Source organism: Vulpes lagopus, chromosome 6 (assembly GCF_018345385.1).
Source record: "Vulpes lagopus strain Blue_001 chromosome 6, ASM1834538v1, whole genome shotgun sequence".
In the NCBI taxonomy this organism is placed as follows: Eukaryota; Metazoa; Chordata; class Mammalia; order Carnivora; family Canidae; genus Vulpes; species Vulpes lagopus.
In genome coordinates this window covers 24585953-24604502 of record NC_054829.1, presented here as the reverse complement: position 1 = coordinate 24604502, position 18550 = coordinate 24585953, and the positions used below count along the sequence as shown (strand labels likewise).

Below are 18550 nucleotides of genomic sequence, written 5' to 3'. Positions count from 1 at the left end.
ACAGATTTCAAAATGGAAACGGTCAAAGTGTTCTGTTATAATCTTATCTCAAGGAGCAAACTCAAAAGGAAAATAAATTTTAGTCTTTAGCACCTACATTTTCAGAGATCATTTTAAAATAATATTCCAACACAAAAACTCTCTTGAATCAAGGCACCTGTCACTGTGAGCATAAATCTGTTGGCAGGTCTAACTCATTCCACTTAAATAATTTTAGGCACTAATCTCATTTAGCTAACTATCACCTTTCTCAATCAGCAGTTACCAGCAGCAAGCCTAAAGACTTGTTAGGAGACAGCTCCAATGTTATTTATTAAATTTGTGTCTAAATGCATTTTGACTTTTATTCTTTCACTAATGAAAGAAGTTCTCATTCGTTCACTGGATACCTTTAGTAAGCAGACTTTTTTCTTGGAGCCTACACCATGCAATTTTAATGCTAAACTTAACTGTCACTGACCCCTTGACTCTCTTCTAAGTACACATTACTTCTAATCTCATAATATATCTTCAGGCTTAGTTTTCCCTTTCTGCCTTTCATCCAGACTGCTCATTTACCATCATTATTGCCATTCTGCTTACATTCTGCTCACTTCCCCAGACCTTCTGCCAGGTTATTGGATCCTGTAGGAGCTGATGGGATTTTCCTTACTCACATTACCACATAGGCTATCTCCCTTTGACTCTGCCCAGCACTGTTCCTCCGCAGCGTTGAATGCCTCTGGAAATGCCACCTATTCCAGAGTCCTGTCATTCCCGACTTAATTCTACCTCTTCCTCTTCCTTGTACGCTCACTTTCACAAATGCACTTCCTCCAGATCTTGAGCTCTTTGGGAGGTCTTTTTCTTCTTGCTAGTCCCTAGGAACAGGGTCTAGTAGATGAGTTGGGTTTAGTTTGTGGGTTATTTTATTTATGTGAGTTGAATGCTACTGGAATGAGAGAACTATTTAGGCATGTACCTTTATGTGAGTTCCCAGTATTGCAGCATACTTGAAGAGAAAAAAATAATTCAACCACAAAAATCAGGAAGGTCAACAATAGAGATGTAATATATACACAGAATGGGAAATACTAATAATTAGGTTTTTCATGGAAGATAAAAAAAATTCTTTTTTTAGCTGAGGTAAAATTTACATAAGGTCCATGGATCTTAAGTGATCAGTTTGATTAGTTTGACAACTTTGTAATATCCGCATAACCCTTACTCAGTACAAGATATGGAATGTCTCCATCAAACTCAAAATTCCCCATGTCTCTTCCCAGTCAATACTCTTCCTCCCTCAGTAATGATTCTTTCAACTTCTCTTATGACAGATTGGTTTTGTCTATTCTTTTTTATAATTAATTTATTTTTTATTGAACAAAGGTTATTTTTTTCAATTTAAACATGGCTCTATTTTTAGTCTGTGGGCTGAATTTATTTGCTTAGTTATACAAATGATGGTATATAACCAATTTCTTATATTAATTTCAACTTATCTCCACTAATATCTTTTTATATACTAATTCAATACTCATAAATTCTGTGAACTTTTCCTTTTCTTTTTTTTTTATTGTGGCAAAATCCACACAACGTAGAATTTACAAACCATTTTTAAGTGTACAATAGAGAGGTTGTAGCATGTTGCAGAGTTCCCTTCCTTTTTTTTTTTTTGATTTTTTTTGTTCCCTTTCTTTTTTAAGGCTGAATAATATTTCATTGAATTATATACCACATTTGTTTTTACATTCATCCTTGGCAAACACTTGGGTTGCTCCCACATTTTAGCTATTGGTTATGAACATGGGTGTGTAAATATACTTTTGCCTATTCTTGGACCTCATATAAGTGGAATCATACAGTATTATTTTGTATCTGGCTTCTTTTCTTCAACACAGTGTTTTAGAGATTCATCTATTTTGTTATATCAGTAGTTTACTCTTTTGTATTTTTGAGTAGCATTCTGTATGAACATTCCCACAATTTATTTATCTATATTCTTACTTATGGACATTAGGATTTGTCTCAGTTTTTTACTATTTTGAATGTAACTCAATGAGAATTCTTACACAACTTTTTTTTTCATAACCATATGTGTTCACTTCTTTTGGGTGTATACTTAGAATTGTTAAGTCATATAAATATGTTATCATTTATAAGAAACTGATGAATGGTTTTCTGAAACTATTGTATCGTTTCATACTCCTATCAGCAATGTGTGAGAATTCTAGTTACTCAGGTGTTAACCAACATTTGATATTGTTATTGTTTGATTTTAGTCATTTTATTTTTTTTAATTTTTTTTAAATTTTATTTATTTATTTATTTATGATAGTCACAGAGAGAGAGAGAGAGAGGCAGAGACACAGGCAGAGGGAGAAGCAGGCTCCATGCACCGGGAGCCTGACATGGGATTCGATCCCGGGTCTCCAGGATCACGCCCTGGGCCAAAGGCAGGCGCCAAACCGCTGCGCCACCCAGGGGTCCCGATTTTAGTCATTTTAATAGATGTAAAATGCTATTTTCATTTTCCTGATGATTACTGATAGTAAGACCTTTATATCTGCTTTTTCATGTTTTATTGGCCATTCATATGTATATTTATGTAAAGTATTAATTTTATACATTTTTAAACTAGGTTGTCATTGTTGAAGTCAACAGTTAATGATAGGACTTCATTACATATTATCAGTTAAGAATCTTTTCTCATATGTATTGTGAATATTTTTTTAAAAAGATTTATTTATTTATTTATGATAGACATAGAGAGAGAGGCAGAGACACAGGAGGAGGGACAAGCAGGCTCCATGCCGGGACCCTGACATGGGACTCGATCCCGGGACTCCAGGATCGCGCCCTGGGCCAAAGGCAAGCGCTAAACCGCTGAGCCACCCACGTATCCCCGTGAATATTTTTCTTAAGCATATGGCTTGCATGTTCATTTTCGTGATATGTTCTGATGAGCAGAAATATTTAATTTTAATAAAGTTTATCAATTTTTTAAATTTATGATTAGAACTCTTTGTGTCCTAAGAAATCTTTACCTAGGACAAGCTTACAAAGACATTCTTTTTTTTTTTTTTTTTTTTACAAAGACATTCTTATATTTTCTTTTAGAGGCTTTTAAGTTTAGGGGACCTGTGATCCAACTCAAATTTATTTTTGTGTATGGAACAAAGTAGAGATTCTTTTTTTTTTTTTCACATGGATTTGGATATCCAGTTATTTTAACTGGCTTAGGTTGTAGTTGTTTTAGCACCATTTGTTAAAAATTTTCTTTTCCCCATTGAATTGACTGTATATATATATGGGTCTGTGCCTGAACTCTTTATTATGTTTCATTGATCTATTTGTTTACTACTATGCCTATGCTGTACTATCTTGACTGTGGTAGTTTTATAGTGGCCTTGAAATCAAGAAATGTAAGTCTCCCTTTTCTTTTTTTTTTTTTTTTAAGATTTTATTTATTTATTCATGAGAGACACAGAGAAGGAGGCAGAGACATAGGCAGAGAGAGAAGCAGGCTCCATGCTGGGAGTCCAGTGCGGGACTCAATCCCAGGACCCCAGGATCATGCCCTGGGCCAAAGGCAGACACTCAACCCCTGAGCCACCCAGGCGTCCCTAAGTCTCCCTTTTCAAAATTGTTTTGACTATTCTAGATTCTTTGACTTTTCCATATAAATTTTAAAATCAACTGGTCAGTTTCTTCAATAACAGCAAGACCTGCTGAGATTTTTACTGTGATTGCATTGGATCTATAGATCTATTGGGGGTGGTTCCCAGTTCTGGTAGTGGCTGATTAAATTTTTATCTGATCAGCTCACTAAAATACAAAATACAACTACCTGAAGGCAGTGAAAGGTAAACAAGCTGGTAGATACTAGAGAAACCAGTATTTGGAAGAAAGGAATGAACATTTGGAGGAAGGGAATTGCAAGAGGTGAGTTTTGTCTTTGTCTTTTATTTATTGCCTTTTAACCTGAGGGCAGGCCACAGTTTGCTATTAGAACTTTTATAGAAATCTAAAGTAACTAGCTTGACAAACCAGAGGATGGAGCTCAGGACAACCACTAAGAGGAGAACCCTGGAAATGAGGCATCCCGAAAGGGGGAGGAGGTAGACTTCAAACTTCACAGTTAGAACTAGAAGAGCCAAACATAGATCTGAGCCACAGCCCACTGAGGGAAAGAAAGAGTTGCAGTTGAAGTTCAGCCAAGTTAACTGCCTGTTTAAAACACACACGCACACACAGACACACACTTGGTCTTTGGAGCAATATAATACAATCCAGTATCTATGTAACATTTCACAATGTCCAGGATACGATATGAAATTATTCAACATATGAAAAAACAGGAAAATATGACCCATTCTTAGAATAAAAGATGGGGCCAGTCTTAAGAAGGCTCAGAATTTGGAATTAATAGACAAGGATTTTTAAGTGGCTATTATAACTATGAACAAGAATGCAAAGGAAAATATGCTTCAATGAATCTAAGAGGAAATCTCAAGACAAGATGGAAATCGTGGAACTAAAAAAACAATAACTGAAAATATAGAATAAATGTCTTACAATATTGATTCTTCCAGTGGGTCAACATGGTATATCTATGTATTTATTTAGATTTTGTTTAATATATCTCATTAATGTTCTATATCTATAAGTTCAGTGTAGAGATAGTACACATTTTCTAGTATATTTATTTCTAGATATTTGGTGTGTTTTTATAAGATTATAAATTGTATTGCATTCTAAAATACCATTTTTCTATTGTGTATTATTGGCATTTAAAAATTTAATTGCATTTTCTTTATGGACCTTGATTTCTGCAACCTTGCTACCAGTAGTTATTATAAAATTCATAGTTTTCTTGGTAAACAGTCATATCTGTCAATAATGGTAGGTTTTTTTCTTGTCTTATGACACTGGCTATGTATTCCATTTCTAATTTTGAATAGAAGTGGTGAGGGAAAACATCGTACCTTTATTACTATTCTTAGAGGAAAAGAGTTCAGTGTTTCAACATTAAGTATGATGTTAACCATAGATTTTTTTATAGATATACTTTATTAGATTGAGGAACTTTCTGTTCCTACTTTACTAAGAATTTCTGTCATGAATGAGTGTTGCATTTTGTCCAGTGCATTGTACCATCTAATAATATCCTATTATTATTTTTCTTCTTTATTCTTTTAATGTGGTGAATTACATGATTGATTTTTCAATCTTAAACTATTCCTGTGGTAAATATCCCTTGGTCATGATATAAGATCTTATTTTTTATAGGAGATAGATTTTTTTATATAAATGATAGATTTTTTTATAGATATAAATGGATTGATTTTATTTGCTAACGCCTTTTGTTCAGGGGGCATATTGGTCTGTAATTTTCTAGTAATGTCTTTGTCATGTTTTATGTAAACATCATAAAATGAGTTGGGAAATTTTCCCTTCTTTCTTTCTGATTGGAATTATTTCTTCTTTAAATGTTTGATAGAATTCATTGAAACCATCTGGGCTTAAAGGTTTCTTTGTAAGAAAGTTTTTGATTACAAGGTAAATTTCCTTATATTCATATTTACATAGAGAGACTCTCATTGTGTCACTTTTAATAATTTGTATTTCCAAGGATTTCTTCATTTTATCTAAGTTGTTGAATATTTGGCATAGAGTTATTCATAGTATTATGTTATACTTCTGATATCTATATACTCTATGATGTTCTTTTTCATTCTTGATATTAATAATTTATGTCCTTTTTTTTTTTCTTTACTATCAGCTTGCTTGGAACTTACCAACCTTTAAAATCTTTTCAAATAGCCACCTTTGATTTTATTGATATTCTCTGTTTGCCTATTTTCTATTCCATCATGTTAAAAAATAAATTGAGGTACATTGAGATTTGGAAGGGTTCATTGGAGCAAATATTGATTTTTTTGGACACACAAACTGAAAATGGCTAGGAGTAATCTACCAGCAGGCACTATGGGCAAGGCTTTCTTTCCTTTTTTTTTTTTTTTTTAATTTTTTTTTTTTTTTTTAAGTAGAGCAGACCTCTTAAGTAAAGCAAGGAAATTACTTGACTGACTACAGCTTAAGCAGTTGCCTTATTTGGGAAAGCCTAGTAGGCTGTTTATGATTGGTCGTTCTTAAATATCATTTTCTCATATTACAGTGCCTTTATGCTGGCTTAGGTTTTGATTTGTTTATATAGGCTGCCAAGGCTTAGAGCTACCTCAGTCTAGTGGCATCCTTGTTTAATTACTTTATTCACTTATTTTATTATTACTCTGTTTTTTTATTCTACTTCTTGTGTGTTTAACTTGCTCGTATTTTTCTAACTTCTTAAAGTAGAAGCTTGATTGTTAATTTTATACATTTTTTCTAATATAGACATTTAATATTATAAATTTCTGTTTAAGTACTCTTCTATTTTGTTTGATTGTTTTCATTACCATTCAGTTGGATACACTTTTAAATTTGCCTTACAATTTCTTCCTTGACTCATAGATTATTTAGAAGTGTAATATTTAATTTCCAAATATTTTGGGGTTTTCTAGACATATTATTATTGATTTTTAATTTAATAACATTCTAGTCAGATTATACTCTGGATCTTGATCCTTTGATTTTTACTGAGACTTATTTTATGGCCCAGCTTTTGGACTATCTTGGTGAATGCTCCACGTGCACTTGAAATAAATGACTATTCTAAAATTACTGGGTAATTTTACATAATTGTCAAATAGACTGAGTGAGTGGAGAGTGTTGTTGAAAAGTTTAAGTCTATATTGGCTGGGTTTTTTTATGGTTTTTGCCCCAGCACCTTAATATATCTATCCTTTGTTTTCTGGTCTTTGTTTTCTAATGATAAGTAAACAACCCAACTATTTGCATTGTTATTCACTGGTAGATAATGTTTCTACCGTTGCCAACCAGCACCCCACCACTCTCGCTGCTTTTAAGATTTTTTTCTTTAAGTTTTCAGCAATTTGACTGTGATGTGCCCGGGTGTAGATTTCTTTGTACTTCCACTGCTTGGGATTTGCTGATCTACTTAGGTTTGTAGGTTAATGTCTTCTAACAGCTTTGGAAATTCTTAGCCTTTGTCTCTTGAAAGATTCCTTCTTCTCCATTCTCTCTCTTCTCCTTCTGAGATTCAAATTTTATATATGTTACATACTCTCCTCTATTATGTTCAGTCTGCCATTAGCATTTTGAATGAATTCTTCATTTCTGATTTTATATTTTTCATTTCTAGAATTCTTGTCTGGTCCTTTTTAAAAATAAATTTCATCTCTCTATTGAAATTCCCCAGTTGTTTATACATGTTGCCTACCTTTTACACTAGACCCTTTTAAATATTTATCATGGTTATTTTGAAGTCCATGTCTGCTAAGTCCAATATCTGAGCCATCTCTCAGTGCCCTTCTCTTGACTATTTTCTCTTATGAGTCACATTTTCTTGCTTCTGCATGACTTTTATAATTATTGATTGTATGCTTCGTAAAAGACTTTGTAAAATCAGAGTCTTAAGTCAATATTATTTGCCCTCCCACCCCCCAAAAAAGACATGCTTATCCTTTTCTCAGGCTGCAAATGTGAGGAAGAGGGGCAGGAAGAGAAGTGGTTGAGCTGATCTAATTGATAATAAACTGACTCTGGACTTTGTTGCAACCTTAGTGAGATTCCAGTTCACCTCTGGCCTCAGATGTTTTGAGAGCAGGTTGGGAGCACCCTTTTATGCTTTAAAATCGTGTGGCCAGTTTTCTGAACTATGCAAGGATATCTGCTTTTCATCTTAGATGTCAGCTTTTTTGGTATCTGCAGAGTCCTCTTCCAATGTGCTCTCTTCCCTCCTGTCCCCAGACTCCATCGCTACAGGTTTATGGTTCACAAAGTTCTGTTCATGGATCTGAGGTTGCAGGGTGGGTGTTCATTCTCAAGACCCTCTTAGGAAGCCAGTAGGGTCAAAACAGTTTTTATAGTAGCACTAAGACATTTTTTGCCTTTTTTCACTATGTTGACATTTGCACATGGTACAAAAACAATGGTGTTTTTATAAAATTCCTCATGCCTTAGCACAAATTAAGGCCATTGCACCAAACTATAGTAGTAATCTTTACCACCAGAACATTTGTAGTTACAAGAGAAATGCCAGAGCTACTTAAGAAATCTGTGTTAAACAGTAATAATTATGAAATCTCAACTCTGAATTACATATCTTTTTAATGTTCTGTCTGACAAAATAGGATGTACGCGTAGAGTGTTTCTGCATACTGTGTGATTGTCATCTCAAGCAAAAGCTCTTGGGTGACTGAGTTAGAGTCCAAACTAGCTGCTTTTTTCTTTTTTTTTTTTTTAAGATTTTTAAATTTATTTATTCATGAGAGACACAGAGAGAGAGAGAGAGGCAGAGACATAGGCAGAGGGGAAAACAGGCTCCATACAGGAAGCCTGATGTGGGACTTGATCCCGGGTCTCCAGGATCACACCCCGGGCTGCAGGCGGCACTAAACCGCTACACCACCGGGGCTACCCTGCTTTTTTCATTAAATGTTTTTACTTGAAAAAACAACTGATAGAGGAACTCTGGTTATTCAGATTTAGATGTTTGGCAGACATTTTCTCAAAAATAAACAGTGAACCTAGCACTTAAAGGAAAACAACTCATGGTGTTTATTGTTAATGACAAAATACCACTTGTTGAGTTTCTGTGAAAGTCAAAGAGTAATATACACAGTTTTTCTGTAAGGGACTTGGGTAAGTCTCCTGCCCTGTCCCCAGCCTTCAGTCTCCCCATGCACTTGGTGAAGAATAGATGGGTGTCTGCAGACTCACTCTGTGGCTGGGCTTCAAGGAATCTAATATATCATACCATCCCCTATGCAGGTGTTGAGTTTGTCAAAAGTGAGGTGGTTGTACCTTAACCCTTATTTGTGACAGATACCTCCTCCTCCCAGAGGTCCATCTTGGCTGAAAGCTTAAGGCTGCTTCATTTCCTGGAATTTTATTCATTTAGGTTTCTGTATATCCTCAGCATTTTGTTGGGTTTGAAATAAGTATGATTTAGCAGTTTATTCAACTTGTTCTTTGTGTTAAGGTAGGAATGATGGTCTCTTAAAATTTTCTCCAGCTTGCTCAAAAGCAGAAGTCCCAAAAGATGCTTTTAAATATTTTTTGGGCTTTGCCTCTGATTTAACTACAGGAGAGGTAATAATCCAGGATGGAGAATGAGGGAGTGACATTAAAACCAAGAAGGTTCTAGTTCATTATTTCTGAGAGTAGAGAGTAGGACTCCCCTCTGAGTTTAGGAGTTTTGAAGGAAAATCCCAGAGATCTGTGCAGTTCACTCTGACTCTGTGTGGAGCCCCCTCCAGAACAGAAAAAAGGAAGCCACTACATTTATATGGATGGAGTCCAGGCTGAAAGACCTTGGGGAGGATGTTAGGACAGGAAAGAGTATAAACAGTCCTTTCTTTAGACCACCAGTAAAGGCTAGAAGAAGGCAAGAATGATCAGTTCTGATGGAAGATCAGGAAGTAGATTTGAGCAGAAAACCGAATGTATAAAAAAGATGGATGTATGTCCCTCTACCGCCTCCACTGTTTATTGGATTGAAGAGGAGGCAAATTTATCCTATTCCAGATAACCTGTCCTAGTCCTCCGCATATAGCATGCAACACAATTATAATAACACTTTGGAGATACTGTTCTGCAGAGCTTTTCTTTTTAGTAAATTGGAGCTGCATACTGTGACTTCACAACTAATACTGTGCTGACGGCTGGATTGTGCTAACTTGGTAACACAGAGTTCTCTGATGGTGAATGACTGAGTTTGTGTTTCTGTATATTACCTCAAAGGACTGTAGGGCAGCAGTGAAATGGAATCATTTGGTAGGGGGAAGAGTAGTAATAATAGTAATATTTGTGGTGGTGATAGACTGTTGGAGCCTTTCCTGTGTGCCAATACTTTCACTCCTGTTAGCCCTTTAACCCCCACAGCTCTTGGAATAGCTTATGGTTGTAGCCCCGTTTCACAGATGAGAATAGTTGAAGCACAGAGAAGTTAGTGTAATGAAGGCCCCAGAGGAGCAGACCCTGTTTTATTCTTTTCTTCCCTGTGTGGCCTTTGGGAATGTGGCCTGATTCCAGTGGTCCTGGTAGGCATTGGGAATGGGACACACAACATTCCATGCAGAATCACTCTAACTTTGTCATGGAAACATCCCTTTAAGCCAAGAGAAGTCTCCACACCACAACCCCCTACCCCTGCATGATGCATTTCTGATCTCAGGGCTTCCTAATAATGGCCAGCACTGCTTCATTTTGCTTGCAGGAGCCCTTCTGTCATGTGTGAGATTTTCATCACTTACAGCACTTAATTGGATGCTATGACTGCTTCTTCTCAGTCTCAAAGTCTTTTATAGACAAAGAATAGCCTCTGCTGTCCTTAATACCTATACTCACACACTTCCTCCTAACCCTCCCTACACATGGTAGCTCAAGTCTTGTTGGGATTGGGTGAAGGAGGCTGGGGAAATGGACTGTGGGATCACACTTGCTCTATGACTGTTACATTCCTGTGCCTCATTCTTACCCTACACTCTTGTGAAGTCACATGATTCTCACAAAATCTGGAAGTATATCTTCATAGAGAGTGCAACTGCCTGATGAGATTTGCTTTGCTAAAAACCAACGCATTGTATAAAAACCAGTGCCTCAAAAAAATAAATTAATTAATTAATTAAAAAATTAAGAAAACCAGTGCCTCCAGTATATAAAAACCAACACCTATTTCTTGGAACAGATAGTAAAGCAAAGGAGAAAATATTTATTGGCTAGAGTTCGGGGCTGTGCTACAGGAAGGGCTGTTACAGAGAAACATTTGCCATGCTATGCCATAGTGCCATGCCACAGTGTAATATAGAAAGTGAGATGAGGGATCCCTGGGTGGCGCAGCGGTTTGGCGCCTGCCTTTGGCCCACTGCGCGATCCTGGAGACCCGGGATCGAATTCCACGTCGGGCTCCCGGTGCATGGAGCCTGCTTCTCCCTCTGCCTATGTCTCTGCCTCTCTCTCTCTCTCTCTGTGTGACTATCATAAATAAATAAAAATTAAAAAAAAAAAGAAAGTGAGATGAAGTTCTAAATGAACAGGCTAATGAGAGAAAGTTATGTTCAGAAGAATTTGCCATTTGGTGCCCATTAGCTACATATGTGGTAAAGGTGAAATACAACATAGTTCACTTTGAATCTTTGAATTTGAGTCAAATAGTAGACATTCTGAGTATTTCCATAGCTAACTTTCTTGGCTCTCTCTACTCTCTTCTAGAAATAATACAAAACTCTTAGGAATTATTTGCAGGGAATACATACAATATTAATCTTATATTGAGCAAAGAATAATATAAAAACTAGAGAGAATAATTAAAGCTTAAAGTTTTGATGGGAGTAGAAAATGTATTACTAGTAGACTGCAGTGAATCGGGGTTCAGGGAGATGGGATGGAATTTTGACTAGAAATGGTAACTATTAGATGCCACAGAAAGAAATATGGAGATATGTAAACTCCAGTGAGGTCCAAATGAGAATGCACCTGACTTCTTCTAAGTCAGTCATTGTAGAACTTACATATTACAAACCCCCAAGGCTCATGCTTTAATTGTGAGATACCGTGGCCTGAGGACTACCACCATCACTCAGATCACCCAAAGCAAAGTTTCCTGCGGCACTCACCATGTTGCCTGACACATCTGAGCACTCCTGTCCCCATCCAGAGGTGCCCTATAAAAATTTCTGCCTCTGCTAAAAGTTTCTACTTGCTTGAAAAAACTTTCTTTTGTGATTTGGAGACTGGGCTTAGATTACTGATGAGAGTAAAAGCAGCCTTTACTGTCATAGTTTATGATGTTGTGGTCTGTTCACCGTGTGTGCAGTTAGATGAGCAAACCTCTTCTCCGTGGCCTCTTCTGTGGCTTTCTGTGACCCGCTGTTCTACTCCTTCCACTCACAGAGCCCTGCTTCGTGGACATACACCTGAGAATCTGTCCCTGGTTGTCTCCACATTAGAGGGCCTCATTCCTCTTATTTCTGATGCACAACAAGAAGGCTTGAAAAGTAAATGCCTCCTAGGAATATCTGTTATGAAAGCAGCTTCTAGAAAATAAAACCAGTTTAGCCTGTGAATAAGATGAATTCTGACATAACAGTTATAACAGAGTTACAAAAATCCTTTAATATATAATTCCTGGGGAACTTGGGTGGCTCAGTCAGTTGGGCATCTGCCTTCAGCTCAGGTCATGATCCCAGGGTCCTGGGATCTAGCCCCTCGTCAGGCTCCCTGACGAGTCTCAGCAGGGAGTCTGCTTCTGCCTCTGTCCCTCTCTCTTGCTTGCACTTGCTCTCTCTCAAATAAATAAAATCTTTAAAAAATATATCTAATTTCTGAGTCTAGATTGCTACTTGTGGCTAGAAACTTCTATAACCAGCAAGCCATAAATGGAAGTAGAATCACAATTGATGGATTTTCTGACTTTCAGTGCAGTTATCATAAGTAATGGTTTCATTCCAAATTCTGTTATTTGCCCTAACTGATATGGAAGTCTCATGGTTATTCAAGCCAGGCTGTTCCTGCTTGTTTCATCTGTCTCTTTCCTTGTGTTCATTTGTTCATTGGATCAGCCCACTCCTGCCTCCACCCTTCTCTTCATTTATACCTGGATGCTTTTCTCCACCATCCCTCCTTCCACTCAGAGCCGATGCAGTTCCCCGACCAGCTCAGTTGTTTCTTGCACCTTCTCTTCATTAAGCTTTTCTCTTTCCTCAACTCCTGTTTGACTCTCATTCAACACTTCACTTTGTGGAATAATGTGAACATTTTATTTGCATATTTAGGCACTTATTTCTATTCAGTCATTGGTTGCCACATTTCTCTATACCTCTGGAAGCCCCTCAGGAAAGAACGTGTCTTCTTAACTGTGTAACAGCATGCACGCTGAGGGTCACTGAAGATCAAGTGTCCTACTCAGAAAAATTCATTAGCAAGCTCTGAGCCTTTTGATACGGTTCTCTGAAGATTAGCCGGAAGTATGTAATTGTGCAACTGAATTGTGTGAGCCAAACTGTCGGAGGAGATGAGCAAGGGATGTAGCCTATCAGAGGTGAGATTATGTAAGTAGAAAACCTTTCATCCATGGACTTCAGAATACAATACCCAGACCTAACCCCTGATGAGGTATTTGGAGAGAGGCTGAGGAACCAAAGCAGACCCCTGAAGTGATGAAGCTATGGGGGAGAACACAGACGAGAGAGGAGCCTGGGCTTCTGGACTCAGCAGGCGTTCTACTTTGCTCCTCCCAGGGCTCTGTTGGGGTCATTAGGAATCAGGCTATAAATAACAAGGTGACCTGTAGGTCAGGCCTCAGGAAGGTCTGCATAACCTTACTCCAGTGTTGCTGCGTCTTTGCCATTGAAATGACCCCTCACGTCAAAGGAAATTTGTAGAGGAAATAAAACAGCAGGATGATTTAAATCACTATGAATATTTCTCTTCAATTAGGCACTGTTCCCTTTTTCAAGCCTTGTTAATCAGGTTTAGGGTAAGACTGTTCACTATGAGATTCTTTCTGTTTCTCCCCATTTCTTCTGTATACAATTTTCTGGTCACTGTACTTCAAAAAGGAAAACAAAAAACCACCACAGAGTAGTTGAAGAAGGTCCAGAAGAGAACCAAATATGAGAAAAAAGGGCTGCCAGATGAGAAAAAAGGGCTGCCAGATAAGAAGATTCTAAATTAATGGGGATCTTTAAAAAAAAAACTGGGGAATTATTTATAACCTAAAATTTACCATTTCTTAGTGTATAATTCAGTGGCATATAGTACATTCACAATTTGTGCAACCGTCACCATCATCCATTCCAGGACTTACTCGTCATCCCAAAGTAAAACTCAGTGCCCTAATTAAACAGTAACTCCCAATTTTCCTATCTCCTCATCCCCAGCAACTACCATTCTATTTTCTGTCTCTATTATATTGACTCTTCTAGGGAACTCATCTAAGTGAAATCATGCAGTATTGGTCCTTTTGTGATAGATTTCTTTCACTTAGTATGATGTCCCCAGGGTTCATCCATGTTGAAGCATGTCAGAATTTCTTTCCTTTTTAAGGCTAATATGTCATTATATCTATAGACCACATTTTGTTTATCATTCACCTGCCGATGTTTTCACCTTTTGGCTATTGGGAATAATGCTGTTGTGAACATTGATGTACAAGTATCTGAGGCCCTGCTTTCAATTCTTTGGGGTATATACCTGGAGGGTGGGAGGTTGGAATCCCTGGATCACATAGTAATTCTGTGTTTAGCTTTGTGAGGAACTACCAGAATGTTTTCCACAGGAGCTATACCATTTCACATTCCCAACAGCAATGCATGAGAGTTCCAATGTTTCCTCATGCTGGCCAGCATTTGTTTTGTTTTGTTTTTAATACTTGCCATCCTAATAGGTATGGAGTGGTATAAATGGGGACTTTTCTACTTGGAAGAAACAGACCGAGAGGACAAGTGTAGGCCTGTAGTTGTGAGCATTTCACCTGAAATATACACAGATGTGGTCACCAGACTCTAACATTTTAGTACCTGGGCAACGAGGAGTCAGGAGTATTTAACAAAGCAAAGCGTGGGTTTGAACAGTCCCAAAGGCCACCAGCCCTTCACCTTCCTCAGATGTACAGGCTAAACATCAGCTTGGCCGGGGACTCTATTGAGGTAAATTTAGAAAAATGAGAAAAGGATCTTCCTAGACCAATTATTTTATCCCATGATGGACACATGAGCTCACTAATAGGTGGTTAAAAAAAACTATGAATTCTGTATAATTCACCCCGATACTTTTGAAGCTGATGTTAGAGAAGATGATTGTGCGTCCCTTCCTACCTTAAATTTAACATGCCATCCTGCATCTGAAGCTCCCTGGCTCCTCTCAGAATTCCTTGTGGCACTCACAGAGGACTGAAATTACAATTTTAATTATTCAGCCTTCACCAGATACTTGTACACTGACCATGTGCCAGGCCTCAGGATAAGTGCTCCAAATAGAATGGAGAGCAGAGCAGACCCTGTCTTTGTACAACTTCATGGAGCTGCAGTTCAGTGTGATAAATCAGATCACTTATCATACAAAGAGATTTGTAATTCCAAACTGTATTTAGCTCTATAAAGGAAAAAATACCTGTGATATTTCTCTTTTTTCCTTTAGGTCGTTCACACAACCTCTCTAAGAAATCTGCTTTCTTTTCTTTTCAGGAGCCTTCAAACAGGTGGCTTTGCTTGGGAGGGAGAGGTAGAGAACAATGCGTATAACAAGGCTACAGGGGTGGTCCCTCAGCACAAGTATCACCCCACTGCAGGCAGTTACCAACTCCATTTTGCTCTGCAGCAGCTTGAACAACAGAAACTTCAGTCCCGGCAGCTTCTGGACCAGAGTCGAGCCCGGCACCAGGTAATTCAGATAAGGCTTTTCCATATGCTTAGTCTCTTTCTTCTACAGGGGTAGTGTGCGGGGGTGGGGAAGAAGGTCAATGGGAAGGGTAGGAATAGTTTCCCAGAAGTTTACCAACACCACCATGGCTTGGATGGTTCATAGAGAATCTACTCTAAGGGAAGTCATGTTCTGAAGCCATGATGTTAGCTTTGCTGGGATGTAATGCTGAACCAGTTTTGACATTTTCTTTAATTTGAATGTTTCTCTACAGAAATCTCTGTTGTGGCATTTCCCCCTTTCTGCTGCATTGATGGTAGTTCAGTAAGCTCCCAGAAAGTCGAATTTCCAAATACCTAAAAGCTAGCATTTGAAGCGACTTTTTTCCTAAATGTACTACTTCCTTATCTTTACATACTTGGTGTACATAAGCACATATTAATCCTTCATGACCTGTTGAGACTTGAGACGTAAATAATGTTTCAAGTTCTTTTCATAGGAAATGGTCACAAGTTTGGTTTCTGGTCCTCTGGTTTGATAGTATACAAAACAATGTACATGAAAATGGGACAGTATACACAAAAATCCTCACTGTCTGGGATCCCTGAGCGGCTTAGCAGTTTAGCGCCTGCCTTTGGCCTAGGGCGTGATCCTAGGGTCCCAGGATCGAGTCTTGTGTCGGGCTCCCTGCATGGAGCCTGCTTCTCCCTCTGCCTGTGTCTCTACCTCTCTCTCTCTCTCTCTCTCTGTGTATCTCTCATGAATAAATAAATAAAATCTTAAAAAAAAAATCCTCACTGTTGTGGCATTTACACTCTAATGAAACGCTGATTTCCTATTCACCATCTCTACAATGACAGAAACTCCTGAGCATATGTGTGAGGGAGCTGTGTAAGTGAATTGTACTAGTGTGTCAGTGTGGCCCACATTACAGAGAAAGGATGACTTCACACACAAAAAAAAATCAGGCCATATAGAGTTAACTTTTTCTTGATGATTTCAGGGTAATCGTTAGAATCCGTTATTGTGTTCTACATGTTCTTTTGGCCTAAATCAGTACTGATTCTGTGAGCTTCCCTTGTATTTGGTTACATGAAGAAATATATCAGTCTGATCTCTTGTTATTTACTCCTATAAAAATGTAGTACATATTGTGCATTAGTTTGTACAAAGTTAATATTCACTCAAAGGCTAAAGCAGTGTTTCCCAAAGGTTTCCCCCCCTCTAAATAAATCAATTATCATTATTCTCTCTCTCTCTACTTAATCTTTTTAACTGTTGTTCAGATCCAGACATTATTTCAATTTCATTCATTGCTGGCTCATCCTTTTCTATGCTGGCATACTCTCTATATATTAACTCAATGTAATTGAGAAATTGTAAGTATAGGTAGTTGTGAAGTAGTTCCTGTAAGTCATTTCTACTCGAGGAAAATCCAAAATTCTTACCTGGAAAACATGGAATGTAGCATCTTAATTTGATCACCACACTGCCCTCTATCATGTAGAAATTTCCTCATTTATAAAGTCTTAGGGATAGGCAGTTTACATTTTCACAATTTTAGATATAAATGTGTACTTTAGTTCTTTTTAAAATCTGTGTAAATTTCTTAAAACTTGTGAACTTCTAAACTCCTCATCATTCAGAATTCTTGAGAATGCCAGCTTCATCAGATCCTGGGCAGGAGAGGTCTCAAAAATAGCCTTATTTCCCTTATGTGAGTATAATCGATGATCTAACAAATGTAGACCATTAAGCCCTTTTAATGCTTCCATACCTTGAAATGGCAATGATTTTTGAGGGGGAGGAAGGGTTGGTGATTATAGGGCATTGAAGTTTGGGGGAAGGAGAGACCATTTTACTGATTTTCCCTTTTAGAAACTGCTTCATTTAAAAGCCCTCCTTACTCTTTTGATTAGCTTCCAGCGACTCACATTCCTTTGAAATTTCAGAGTACTGCTATTCTTGTGTAGATTTTTTTTTCCAGTGAGGATTACACTGGTTTAGTTCACTAAACTATGAAGTATATGGAAAACATGTTTTTTAGAATCTGTCAGAATATCTGTCTTAGGGAGGAGTCAGAACTCCCAAGAAGGGAGTTATCTCGTGTCTCCTGGAGAGGGAACAGAAAATCATTCATCATAATTTTATATATGTTTATAACATCATTTATTTCTTCCTCCTCTTCTTTTAATCCATGGTTGATTTAGGTAAAAATGAGTCAGTGTAAAGTTCTGGGACTGTGGGGAGAGCTAAAGAAACTACATTTGTAGCTTGAAGAATTTGTAACTAAGAAAATAGCAAATAAGTTATTAAATATTCCCTAGATTTGAAGTCTCTTTTTCAAGTCTAGCTTATGGCTTGCTAGACTTGACCATTATAATTATCACCACATTGTTGATGGAAGCCTGCTTTGTGTACTCAGTATGTCCTGTGTTTCTGCCTTTGGGTTAATAGATAGAGATGGTTTCTCTGATAAATTCTTTATGCTTTGTATTCATTTTTCTAAAGTATACATAGCCATTGATATAATTAGCATTTTGGTTAATTGTTTGAGGGTAGAATTGAAATCTAATTTACTTAGCATTCATCCATAAGAGATACCCATGAAACAGGCCATTAAAGGGAGCTTTATTTATATTGCACTGTATCATAACACATTGTTGATTATGTCCATGGACTGTGCCTTTCCTAGTGATTCCCTAAAAATATATCTGGGAAAGATCATGCAACTTTTCTTGCATTACATGCAGAGGAATTTCTCTGTCCTTTTCTGCACTTAAGTAGTCAGCTTACTGAAGGTATTAATTTCAAGAAGGCAAACTCTGATTCAGAGTATGTTTGGAAATGGATATCTCTAACCATTCATGCAGAGTAAGGTTTGATCTTCATCTCTATCTAGCATCGCACTCATAAATTTAGAAAGTGCTATGTACTGAATCCACCTCAACAAAAGACTGGTACTGTAACATAGGCATCGGAGAGTAAGTTGCCCAGTGCCATTGGTAGGATCACTGAGGTATATAAGGAAATAGGCGTGAATCCAGTCCATTTGGTAGCATGATAAACCAAGTAAGATGAA

At 37.4% G+C, this 18550-nt stretch overlaps 1 protein-coding gene across 17 annotated transcripts in view; it reads left to right on the top strand.

Annotated features, from left to right (window-relative positions):
- The window catches only part of TTLL5 (tubulin tyrosine ligase like 5), a 268339-nt gene that overhangs the window by 169546 nt on the left and 80243 nt on the right, over positions 1 to 18550 (top strand). For all 17 annotated transcript variants that reach the window (XR_005988409.1, XR_005988410.1, XM_041758913.1 and 14 more), the window contains one exon: positions 15294 to 15489. Coding sequence is in view for 15 of the 17 variants with exons in the window: in XM_041758913.1 (XP_041614847.1) it covers positions 15294 to 15489 (196 nt within the window). In the remaining 2 variants the exon portion in view is untranslated. The remainder of the gene's footprint in view (positions 1 to 15293; positions 15490 to 18550) is intronic.